This window comes from Coturnix japonica, chromosome Z (assembly GCF_001577835.2).
Source record: "Coturnix japonica isolate 7356 chromosome Z, Coturnix japonica 2.1, whole genome shotgun sequence".
NCBI classification, from domain to species: Eukaryota; Metazoa; Chordata; class Aves; order Galliformes; family Phasianidae; genus Coturnix; species Coturnix japonica.
Genome location: NC_029547.1, coordinates 20,468,663 through 20,481,897, shown reverse-complemented (window position 1 = coordinate 20,481,897; position 13,235 = coordinate 20,468,663). Strand labels below are relative to the sequence as shown.

Here is a 13,235-nt window from a genome sequence, read left to right as displayed (position 1 = left end):
CCAAGCATCTTACAAGCGCAGAATTATCTTTTGTATAGATCACGGAATCAGAGAAGAACTCAAGAGGTCATACTTCTGAATGCCATTAAGCTCAAAATCAACGAGGGAATGAAGCAAAATGAAGAACAAGCATCGAACTTACCATGGACTTGATTGATTTCTGAATTCTGAGAAAGAATTTCATCTGCTAACTTCTGAGCAGTTGGCAAAACTTCTGTATGGTGCACTGTGATCAAATACTGTACAAATTTTTGTAGTTGGTCTCTGTTCATTTGGAAAAGGGTCTCTGAGATGGGAAGACGGAGTTTGACCTGGTCCGGCTTGCGGATCCGGTATAAAGAAAGTGCCACAACGTGGGCACAATAAAATATGTCCTTGTTTCCACAGCTGCAGGTCACTGAGGTAATCTTGCAACGATCAAAGCTGATAGCTACATTGCAAACAGTTTCTGGCTCCGATTGCATTGCAGGCTCTGTCACTGTGCCGCTCAAGTGGAAACCTGTGCAGGAAGAGAGCATATGTTACTAAGAAAAATACTTTAATCTCAATATCAGTTAAATTACTTAAAAAAGTTAAAAATATATATTTCTTATAAATGACGGATCTTAAATAACTTGGATTTAATTACAAATACGATGAACCCTTTCATACATACACAGCCTTTCCATCTATAACAAAACCAACGGAATTCAGTTTACAAGCCTCCTTTGCCATTCCATCACAACATTCATAAAAGCTCAGTAGTCAAGCATTTATTCAGTAACCGACAGCTACACAAGCAAAGCTGCATCCAGTCAAGATCAATGTAAAATTCCCAGCAGCTCAGCAAGCTGGGAGCAATTTTCCAAACCTTATCCCAGGGAGATCACACCTACCAGCAGATTTAGCCATTCTCTCAATAAGCTAGAGGGAAGTAGTGCACTCTAGTGGCATGAACCATGGTTCTGATCTCCACTGCCACAGCTTTGTCAACTCGAGTCACTTAACCTGCTTTCCCCTCTCCCACCACTACAGCAGTGCACAGGACATATAAATCACAGTACTAAACAAGATGTGCACGCAACACTTCAGAAGTTTGCTTTATGACTCTGTTTTTCATAGAGCATGATGAAGTGCAAGGTAAAAGAGCAGGGTTTTTGTATATTGTAATAAGGCTAGGATACATAACCAAAAAGATGTTCACTTCAGCAAAGATACCTCTGCTCAACAAAGAACTCAACTGAACCATGGTCTCAGACACAGCTCCCTGAAGATCAGGTCCACATCTCCAACAGTTTTAAGGAAAAACAAACAAACAAAAACCACAAACTCTTCAAGATACAGGAAACAAAGAGGAAAATTTCTCACTTTTCCCATTTGTTTATGCTACACGTTTCCAAGCAGTTTGAGCAGTCAGCATCGCTATGCAGACTACACTGGGCTGCAGTACTCTGATACTCTGCCCCAAAGGTCATCTGCGCACACGAACCTAGACTTTGTACAAGGCTGTTTACCAGTCAGAGTGGCTAGGGTTGAAACTGAAGAGGTAAATGTGCTGCAAAGAGCACTGAGAGGAAGGGTGAGGAGGCTGAACTAGCCACAGCATTCCCGTGTTGCTCTCAGCTTCACTCAATACTTGCACAGAGAAGGGGAGTGGAATTGCCCCTTAAATGGTGAGCTCCTCTGCCTTTCCCTTTTGTTTCTAAGTAATGAGGACACTTCCATAACTGCCCCCTCAGAAAAGAAACAGACTTTGTTAAAACTTAGTCAGCTGTTTACTCCAAGTTAACTCTTGATGTAAGAAAGTTGGATTAGTGATCTTAAAAAGATTGTATAGGAGGATTTTCTTTCAATATCAGCTTCCCGAGAGGTTAGGGTTAGGGTAGTGTGGTCAGGTTGTGGCTGGACTTAATGATCTTTGAGGTCTTTTCCAACCTGAGCAATTCTGTGATTCTATGAATCCTACAAAGCATTTATCAACTGTGAGCTAACACTGGAACACTGAAAGGGCCTGATCTCACTTCCTCCAGCTCTCAATATGTAGATGAACTATTAATTTCTGTAGAAAATATTTTATTGTCTCTTTTTCCTATGAAACCAAACGAGAAACATGCCCAACCAGCTACTACTATCTTAATTACATGTTGAAAAATTATAAGTATTGAGAAGGTTAAAGCCCTGCGGGCTCATCTCCATACAGTGTTAACAACAGAACTGCCTCACAGTCCCTACTCCTGTTCAGGCAAGCTGTGTTCCCTGCTCTCCTCCTTCTCCAGGGCAATTTTCTGAGAATTCACATTACAAGCAGCAACATTTATAAACACAGATCCTGATCTGGACAGTGACAGCACTAAAACAGCCAAATCAGCAGCCCTACCCTTCTCACCTTAACTTGCATTTAAAAAGAAATATCAGCTCTCCAGGCACTCCCAAAACACAGCAGATCTCCATCAGCTGTATGGAATCCATATGCTATGCTGGGCAGTTACGAAGCAGTTTTCCTTCTTTTTAAATAGCCAAACAGAAAAAAGAAGGTAGTTGTCACTAGTAAATACGACCTTTGAAAAGATTTCAAGATTTGCCAGAGAAGACAGATAAGAAATTTTGACTCAGAAGTCCTGGTAGAGCTGTTGTAATTGGACAAGGAGGGCTGTCCCCCTCCTGTAGACAGAGCCTTCATCCATAGTCCATTCAGAAAACTCTGGACAAGAAAGTTTGTAGTGGGTAGGAAACTGATGCACTGTGCTCTGCAAGAAAGCTTGTCTCAGCAGCAATTTGTAGGCTGCCAACAGGAGAAATATTAGATGCTCCCTGCTGAAGGGAAAGGGGATTACCCACATTGGGACTGGACAGTACTAAGATCTCTTCAGTTTCTCCTGCTGCAACCTTCACTCCAATAGGTTTTTCCCTTCAAAGAGAATTCCTCTTCTAGTCAAAGTTATGACCTTTGCGAGAAATATTTACCCTTTCTGAAATGCAAACAAAAACAACAGAAAGGAAAAAAAAAAAAAACAAAAAACAAATCACCAAGAACTCCAGTGCTTTGCCTTGAAAATAAACAGCTCATTCATCGTTATCTAAAGACAACAAAAGAGTTGCAGGCAGAAGAGTTCACTACAGAAGCTTTAGAGAGCACAGGTTTCACCTCTTCCCTGAGATTTGAGTTCTACTGTTTTCACAACAGCACATGACCAGTAATTCGAGCTCTACTGATATTTTCAATATGCAGAATATTTGCATTCTGGAGGGGAAGGGGGAAAAAAAAAAGTTTACAGAATCAATGAGAGCACAAAGACAACACATCAAATGAAGCTCTTCCACAGATTAATTTTCCTTCTGTTGAACATTCACCACAATGATGATTTAACAGCCAAAAAACAGTGCTTTCAGCTGCTGTACTTTTGGAAGGGGACTGTGCCAAAGTGCCATCAGGAGGAAAACACTAAGAAGTTACTGATTTTTACAAAGCAATTTTTGCCTAAATCTGTTTGACAGCATCCTATTCGCTAATTAAGAACTGTCTGGGACTGTAAAACTCTAATAAATGAAAACTTGTATTACTGCAAGGCAGTATTCGCCAGTAAGACTAAGCATCTTCAGATGTCCTTCTGAGTTTTGCCACAGAAAATAAACACTAAAATAAAACAAAGGAAGCTTCAAAACAACAGAGGAGAAGCAATATGTGCAGACACAGCAGTAGGCCGGCTTTTGGTTACTCAAATCAAAAGCAAATTTTGAAACAATTTCCACTATTTCAACAGGGCAAGCAGCAAATTTACTGCACTTAAATAAGCAACGTCAAGGAGATCTCAAATTTGTTATCTACTGTTACCCTGAGTTGCAAAGCATTTTTCACAGGCTACCCAAGTCCAAAGATATGTTTTAAGAGATACTAAGACCAGCAAGAAATATCAGAACAAGCTATGAAAAACTGTGGAAAAAACAAAAACAACAGACAAACAGGAATTTTGAGGATGTTGTGGTTAAGGGAAATAAAACAAGAGTATAGAGAATGTATTTAAGTAACTTTAAATAATACAGTCTAAGATCTTAAGAGTTGGTGGATTTTTCTAAGTCATTCAGAGTTCATAGCTCTAAAATGGTGGACTAGAAAGAGAAAAAAAAGTAAACAAAAAAACCTTTAACACTACTGGAGCTGTGAGTTGATCAACAGCAGAAAAAAAACCACAACAAAATTTCTCTGAAAAAGACTTCTGAATAATTCTTTATGAAGATTTTAGCCTATCCATAATGTGGCATCAAAATAAACATGATTGGTTTGAAAAACAGCAGGCTGTTCTAATAAACATACAATAATTCTTTAATAAAATCTCTAAGAAAAAATTCCAAAGCTGTTTTGCATATACAAGAAATACAGCACCACTGCCAAGAATTCCAGTGATTAAATAAAAAAAAACAACAAAAAACCCCAAATACTAAGTTCACTCACAATAGAAAGCTTTGATTGAAATGTAACCACACATCACTACTGGGTATTGCTTATTTGTGACAGAAAAGAGAAAAATGTCTAATTTCAGCTATAGAAATATCCTAAAACTTAAGAGCGACCGAGTAGCTTGCTGCCACATACTTTGAGCTTGCATACCTCAACCACTACATATACACTGTGTTGAAGTTAGGAAATGTGCTACTGACTCTATATGGAAAACTGAAATGCTCCTTAATATTGATCCACTAACCTTGTTCTCAAGTAGCCATCTCTATACTTCCACTTAGCAAAACTGATGAGCTGTTCCACACTCTAGAGAAGTGAAGTGAGAAAAGAGGCTCTGCACTGAGTGACAGAAGAGCTGCTTCTCAGCAATAAGTCCTGGGCGAGCAAGACTGACACAAATGAGAAACCTCCCCTCTCATTTCTTCTGGCAGCCAGAATCGTATCCTCTTATCTTAACAGTCACTTACACCAACTTGCTGGCCTGCCAACCAGGGTTTATTTATACTGCTGCATTACTTGGCACACATTATCAAAGTGTAGAAAACTGAAAAACAGCTCTGCTTCATCTTGTCTATCAAACAACAAGAAATGCTCCTGGAAAGTAGTTCTCAAGTTGCCCACTAGCAATTCTTTCACAAGTGAGACTAGTAGTTGCTTTTCCTTTTCCCCAAGATGAGCAAAAATATAAACCGTGTTCATCTCATTTAAATTTTGCCTTTTAAGAAGTGGTTTCCCTTTAAGACAGCAAAGCAGTACGCTACATTCAGATGTCTAAACTTGCAGAGCACTCTAAACACAGATCAGCAGCACTCTGAAATCATTCTGAAGTCAAAACTTTGCATGCCACCACTCAGCCTGAAGCTAACGTTAGCAGCCTATTTATAAACCAGAGAAACACTGATTTAAAATGGAAAATACCGACCCACAGTATCTCAAACATGCTGGCACAGTGGTAATGAGAAGCACAAAAAAGGATTAATTAAGATGTGCAATACTTAAGATGTTTACTATACGTAATGTATGCACATGGGATAGAACAGCTTATGTTTCAGGATGACTGCCAAGTAGGATGAATTTGGCTTTACCACTGTGCTCTCATATTAACAGAGGACTGGTCACAAACAACTGCCTGCATTCTATGACTCACATTCATAAAGACAACTTTCAGCATCGGATATTCCAGGACCTCAGCATGCAAGGGCAGAGTGGAAGCAGCAATAAATAACTCCACACACACACTGTGCTGACAACTTCCAAGTCCGTGACATCTGGCGTGTGCCCAGGACAGCGTGTGCTGTAACCGTGCCAGCACCAGTGACCCGAGTGGCCAGAGTTATTTCTCCTGATGCTGAGAACGCAACAGTTTATTTAAAGACAGAATTCCTCCAGGACTTCCTCTCGCAGCCCAAACCTTCATATCTAAGGGCTGTTCAACTCCATGTGTTCATTAGGCAAAGGACTCTGCTGATCTCTGAAGCTGAGATATGTGACAGGTCCAAGTTACATCTTCACTGCCAAAAGCCAACACCTAATGCCATGGTCCAAGTAGGTTCACACTGGTGACTGTGGATGGGATACATTCACCCAGACCATTCTTCTCCAAGGAGAAAAGGTAATTCACATAGCAAATACCACAACAAAACACCTTCCCCAGACCCACAAGCCTTCTCCTGTTCTAAGACCAACACCTATTGCAGTTCCTATCTGGAAGCAGAGGCATAGAACACAGCACTCTCCCCAGCAGCACTGGGGACCCCAAGGGTCACTGGCTCAGGGTGCCATGACTGTCTTTGTGGCTACGGCCTCTCCCTATCCCCCACACAAAGCACATGATCACATCTGTGCACACACCAGAAATCACCTGCATCCCAACCACATCATGGATATAATCAGCCCTGGTTTAGCTATCTGCAGCTTAACAGGATATAACATAACAGGATAGCTTGCTCCAGCGACAGTGTGAAGTGGGAGCCATCAAATCTATAGTCACTGACAAGAAACTTTAAGCAAATTTTAAATGAACGATAAGGAAGAGGGCAGTTAATGTTCAGGAAAGTTGCTAGAGATGGAGCTACTCTAACATAACTGTGGTTTTAACTCATCACACACTGCTCAGATCAGCCCGGTTAGAATACACAAAGCTGTCTACAAGACTGTAACAAAATAAACGTGGTCACCCAGTAGGCTCAGGTTTACATCCAGCCACAACAAAGACTGGAAACATAAGGTTAAGATATCCTAATTATCTACAAATACCTCATGATAAGGAAACCTTTACTCCATTTCACTACAAACCCATCCTATTTGGTGGAAACGAAGGAAACCAGGATAATGCCGGTGAATGTCTCAGGCTCTATTTTTGTTCTTTTCATGAAGGAACAGATTGAGACAGCAGGATGTGCAAACAGTCTGGAAAGATCTGCACCCTGGGAATAGGCTTTGGAGACCAGGAACAAGGGCTGATCACTACCACTCTTCAGAGAACCAGCGGGAAGACATTCACTGCTAGTTTTGGGGGAAGAATGTGCTCCATAGCACTGGCAGAAGCTGGCTTCCTCTCCTGCGGGAAGCAGCAGCTGAGATCCATCTCCCACGGAGGCATGCCAGCTTTTACTGCTACTCTGTTATCGTGTTGTGGTATTCAGAGGAAGAAATTGCACTAATTCACTACGGTGCAAGAATAAATATAGCAAAAGGGAAACTGAATGCACATTAAGAAAAGCAAAAGAAACAAACTAAGGATTAAACCTCCTGCTTTCATTATAATGCCCTTAGAGCAACTAGCAAGGAATAGGCTGCTGTTATGTTCGTGGAAGTAAATACTTGAGTCTATAAGCTGTTTTAAGCAACTTAGAAGCTGTTTTGCCTGCCTTTCCTTTGGGTTGCATAAACTGCAATTTCAGTTTCGCTATATCAGTTTATTCATACAGTGCCTCTGTGTTGCTTGGCTCTTAAAAATAAGCATAATAGCAGCATTAGGTCTTGCAGTGGATACAACCACTGAGTGGCTGAGTCTGGCTACTGCTAGAAAGCTCAAAATCTTAACCTTGGAGGAAGTGTCTAGATAGCTTTCTGAATAAATGCAGTTGATGCCGCAGAGCTTAAATCAGGAAAGATGGGCAAACACAAAAAGGGAGACTAAGAAATACATCCTGCTTGATTCATAACACTGCTTTATCGTTAGGAAAAGCTGCTTTCTCATCCTCTTGATAAAGGATGGATAAAGGCTTGATTCAACCACCATTGTATTTAATGGGAAGTGGATGAAACCCTAGAAAGGAAGACAACAGTAATCACGGATATAAACCCAGGGAAGATATTTTAAGAAGATTAGAAAATGACTGCTTCCTGAAATGAGTGTGTCTGGATTTCCATAACGATGCTTAAAGTTTGGGAAAACCCAGCACAGGATGTCTGAAACATAAGCATCCCGCAATAAAAGGTATTCGGGTCATTCCAAGAGCACAAAACATTTCACTGATAGAGCTATTTAAGACTGTTCTGAAACAGCACACGTTTAAACTGTGAAAAAGCACTAGCCTGTATATTTCTAAAACTGCTTCCTTCAGGAAATGGTATACTTGGCCTAAGAGAGGAAATTACAACTCCCATTTCCATAACTAGTTGTGGAATAAATTCTATTGTTTGAAAAGGAAAAAAAGAAAAAGAGCAAAAATCAACCATATACTTTTATCAAATGAAAAACAGAATTCAAATTTCCAGCAAGGGAGACACTGAGGCCTTTCTTAATGGCCACAATTTTATTACTTCATTTGTAAACATTCAGAAAAACTTAATTTTCAGCATTTACAAAATTATGTTATTGCTTTAATTTTATTTACAGCAAATGTTTGTGCTACTGCAAGACTCGGGATTATTCACTGAAATCCTGTTTATTCATAACCAAAATGGAAACAGAAGGAGAAGAAGAGGTTTTTAAGCACAGAAACAACAGGCTTTACACAGCACTTCACAAGGGTCAGAGCTGACATCTGACTGTACATTTTATAGGATTAATGTTTTTAGCAACTTCTTTTGGTCACAAGAGCATTGTGAGGGACGGCACGGCATTTCCTGGCAAAGCAGCAGAGAAAAGGCCACTAAAAACATAATGTTGAAAGATCTCCAGGATGAAAGTCTGAAAACACCAACGTCACAGATGGGTCTGAAGTACAGCTGAAGCCAATATGAGAGGAAAGCATGATTCTTTTTCTAGCTGCTCAGGACAACTGCAGTGGAGCCCCAAATCCAGATTAAATCCTGGGGAACAACTGTAATAAAAATAGAAGTAAAATACACAAAAATAAAGCAACATGCAAAGGTCACCTACATAATACATCAGAATACACTTCACAACACAGGCACCAAGCCTAAACTCACAAAGTGGATGTATTATGCAGATAGGTTCTTGTAGTTCACAGTTTTTCCGTACTGTTGCTAGGCTAAATCTTAATTCACTTCACACTGTTGCAAAGATTGCTCTGTGAAAACAAATCAAAACACAGAAGCAGTTAGCACACCCCACCAATCAAACGGGCTGTCATGACTTGACATACAGCTCCTCCATAAAGACACGCACCATTTCTTTCCATACAGGGGATGACGAAGGAATACGCTTCAGATTTCTAAAGCTGCAGAAAATGTGAAGTATAAACTGCTTACCTGTCCTATTCTATTTATAACATACAAATATCTGCTTGTTCAATCAAAAACTACATACATTCCCAGGCAGCGGTTTCTTGGCATCTCTGGTTTTTTGGAGCCACGTGCACAGGGACTTCTTGAAATACATTAAGGAATAGGTGTGTGATGGTGTGGGAACCTGGTGAATGTGTTGTTTTTTTTAACTGGGTAAACCAAATGATCGCATCACACCAGCACATTCAGCGTCACCACCACGTGGCTGCTCCTCAAACAGATTAATGTCCAGTTTTCTTAAATACTTGTAGATTAGGAGTTCCCCTCTTTCTCTGAAGCCACACACTGATTTTACTTGAATGAATGAGGTATTCATCCTTCCTTGCCAGAGCCATGAAATTCGAGGAATATCCACATCTACCCTACAGCACCCACGGGTTTAACAATCTGTACTTAACACTCTATTAATCACATTCTAGATAGTATTTTAGCACGTATTACTTTATCCAAGCCTCTCTTAACGTCATATTTATCACAAATGATAAAATTAAATGTGATTATTCTTTTAAACTTGTGCCCGACAGACACAAAACCAAGTCTTTCCAGCCAACATAACAGATGCAGCTAGTAAAAATGTTGGGAAAGGGAAGGGAAAGCAGGAAAAAACAAAACTGCACATTCAAGGAAGCAAAAATTCCAGGACAAAATAAAGAATAAAACAATGAAAGGAAGGACATATACAACTAAACACTCAAATTTGTCACTTGGATTTATTAAGTAAGTTAATGGAATTTAGCATGCTGTGGTTCGGCCTCCAGACTGAGTTTTACAGTACACAAGGTATTACACTGAGGACCCCGACAAAAAAAAAAAACAACAAAAGCACAACACCAAACACTTGTAGCATTTTCATTTATAATTGTCAGTGAGAAGCCAAGAAAGACCTTAAAACATTTCCTTTTCCTTTGTTAAGCATAAATTACATAACCACCATCATTTATTTCCCTTTTAGAATGCAGTGCTGGGAGAACCAAAAACAAAGAGGCGGAAGACCAAAACCTCAAGGCTGGCGAGTCTCTCTAGCTACCAAGGAGCCAACCAACAACTTGATTCTAAGTAACGAAGTAGTAACTCTTGTAAAATTTCCCTTTTCTTCCCTGTTCTCCGTGTTCTCTTGCCATTTGTTTTCAGAGTTCAGCTTCTTATAACTCACCTGCACTACAACTATTAGCACTTCCGATAAGCCATTAGGTGGTGCAGGTGATGAAGAGCAGTTAATGCTTCACTGTTAGCTTTGGTTGCCTACTCAAATAGTCAATGTTTAGGCTTGACGGTGAGCATGAAACCTATCCTACAAGACCAAGTACCCTACAGACCAATTTTATGACTCAGGATTTTTTGTCTATCTGAAACCAACACACTGATCTTGTACAAAATTCATCAACTGAAAACTGTGCCTTTAATGTGTACCGCTGTCAGTGTCTCAGCTCTCATCAAAATCAATTGAAATACTTCCAAGTCAGGTCCCTTACATAAAAGACTATTGATTTTTATCCCTTTAAGTGGTGGTTCAGGAAAAAAACAAACAAACAACCAAACAAAAAACCCTGAAAAATCATAGAAGGGTTATCTTTATTCTTGTCTTCTACAACAACACGTTCACTGCTTTTGGAAACCTTCCCTGCTTTATCACTTCGCAAAAGGAACTAGCTAGACACTATCACACTGTTGTCCACTTTTTAAAACCTAAATACACTACGCCTCCCCCAGTAATACATCCTGACCCTTATCAGTCAAGTTGGAAGGAAAAGTACTGTTTAGCTAGCATCAGGCTTTCAGAAGGATAACTATTACATTATTTAGCTTACTTTTATCTACTGAAGGACAGTTTAAACATATCATTCCCTAAACTAAGGTGCATTAGACTATACAGTGAAAATTACTATTCACTAAACCCATTTTTTCCTGTTTACTTATTCAAGCAGGAGGCTTCCTCCACTGATAAGGAGTGAGACATATCAGGAAATACAAACACCATCAGCCATTTCCTTCGAAATCTCCTTTCCTCTCCGCCATCCAAATCTCTGTATCCATACAATGCCTAACGCCCTTATTCTCCAAGGGAGTCAAACTCAGAGACCTAGTTTTTTTATCTAACTAAGTACTAGTGATGTTTTAATACTACATGATGTTGCTTACCTCAAAAAATATTTGACCACTAAACCAAGTGTTTTCAAAATACTTTTAAAAACACAGAATATGCATATCAATAATAAGTCATAAGTATCTGACATTTGTTGACCTCCACTTACTGAACAATAAACCCGTATTTCTCACCTCCTGCAGGACGACAGTGCCCACAGGTCACAGAAGAGCAGAATTCACCTGTTAGCTGAATCTTCCAGTGATATATATCAGCTGGGCCAACATGCTCTGTGAGAGGGATGAGAGGAAACACCACTCATCTTTCCAGTGCCAGTTCTTGGGGGTGCATTTCCTTCATTTCACTTCACATTTTGGTTGCACAGAGTACGTAAACACACTTGATATCTGCCATTTCAGAAGAGGTGCGGAACCTTCCACCATCTCCTCTCAGTCACAGCCCAGCCTGGTCTCTGAAGCAGTAATTCCTTATTTGAATACAAGCTAACAGATGAATATCCCTCTCACGAATTTACCCCGAAGAACTTTGAAGTGCTGCTCCATTAAAAGCATATCTTGGCACACTGTGCTGGTCTGGGTTACCAGAATGGACTGCCTCCCCTAACCCTTCCAGTCTCTCGTGGACTATAGATTTGAAATTACCTATTCATTACATGTGAAGGAGCCTCACACAGAGCAGCACCCTGCTGCAAAAGACTGCTACTTTGTATGGCAATTTCAGAACCACAGCATCTGCTACCTTACTAATATGTATATTTAATGCCACTGCACAGTGTGGAGAAAGACATGCTGTTCATTGCATGTTTGTTCAGATATTATGTACTCTTAAGTAGCATTATTTCCTTTTGAAAAAAAAAACCAAAAACAAACAAACAAACAAACAAAAACCAACAAAATTGTACTTTTTATTAGGCTTTCTTCCTGGTGTTCCTTAAGAGACTCCCAAAAGAGCATATTACAGACTGTTCCAGACCAAAAACCCCCATGACTCAGGGTGAAGTAACCAGATGTGGCAAGCTTCTGGTCTGCAACTACCAATATAATTCAGTTTAGATCCTGGGTCTCACTCCCCAGTGTATAGTTTTTACACTGTTTTGATATGAAGAAAAGTGGAAAGAGAATCATATCTCGCAAAGTGGAAAACTCACTCCAGGTTATTCTTGCCTTTGGAACTGTGTCCAAATCCTCCAGATTTTACGCTTCCTACTAGATAAATCTCCAAATAGTAATGTTCTATTGCATATTTACTAGTAATCTTCTTTACAATAGCAAATGACTTTTACAGAAAGAAAAGGTTTAAAACAAAAACAAACAAAAAACAAAAACCACCAAGTTGGTTTCTTTTTTTTTTTTTGAGTCAGGTATTGGATCAGTGTGTACGAGATGTTCTACGTCTTTCAGGAAAGGCTTCAATGTCACCTAACCCGAAACACCTTCTTCAGACAGCATGATCAACATTCTCTACACCTATCTCAGGGAAAGGAGCATCAATGTGATTACTCCAGATAACAGAATTAGCCTATTGCTTAGTCTAGAAAGCAGTATGTATGCCAGCATGTATGGTCTGCAGTTCAGCTTCAGACTTCCTTACTACATCACTTCCAAAACGGCCCAATAAGACATTACTGGGGTGATGTCTCCTGGGAAGCTGTACTTTGCTTTGGAGCAAGAGATGATCTGCACTTTGTTGGAAGGTGAATATAAAGCAAGGCAAAGGGCACTCCACTTAACTAAACTGAGCTTTATCTTAACTAGACTCTTGGGATTTTGCATTCAGGCATTTGTTCTAGAGTTAGTTTTCAGATCTTTTTTATGCTAGATTTGAGAGCTATGAAACATGAAAGCACCCCCAACGGCTGCCTGGGTCTGTTAACAAAACTAACTGGGCACATTCTCCTTGTTCTAAACCACAAATAAATCTAAGCATGAGGAAGTAGAAAGAGACACACCCGATCGGACAGAGAGAGCCTCAACCCACTCTGCTCTTACCTGCTGCAAG

The 13,235-nt window shown here is 39.9% G+C and overlaps 1 protein-coding gene across 3 annotated transcripts in view; it reads right to left on the bottom strand.

Annotated features, from left to right (window-relative positions):
• ZSWIM6 (zinc finger SWIM-type containing 6) overlaps positions 1-13,235 on the bottom strand; it is a 104,044-nt gene that overhangs the window by 47,446 nt on the left and 43,363 nt on the right. For all 3 annotated transcript variants that reach the window (XM_015848773.2, XM_015848771.2, XM_015848770.2), the window contains exon 2: positions 143-499. In XM_015848773.2, the coding sequence (XP_015704259.1) occupies positions 143-499 (357 nt within the window). The remainder of the gene's footprint in view (positions 1-142; positions 500-13,235) is intronic.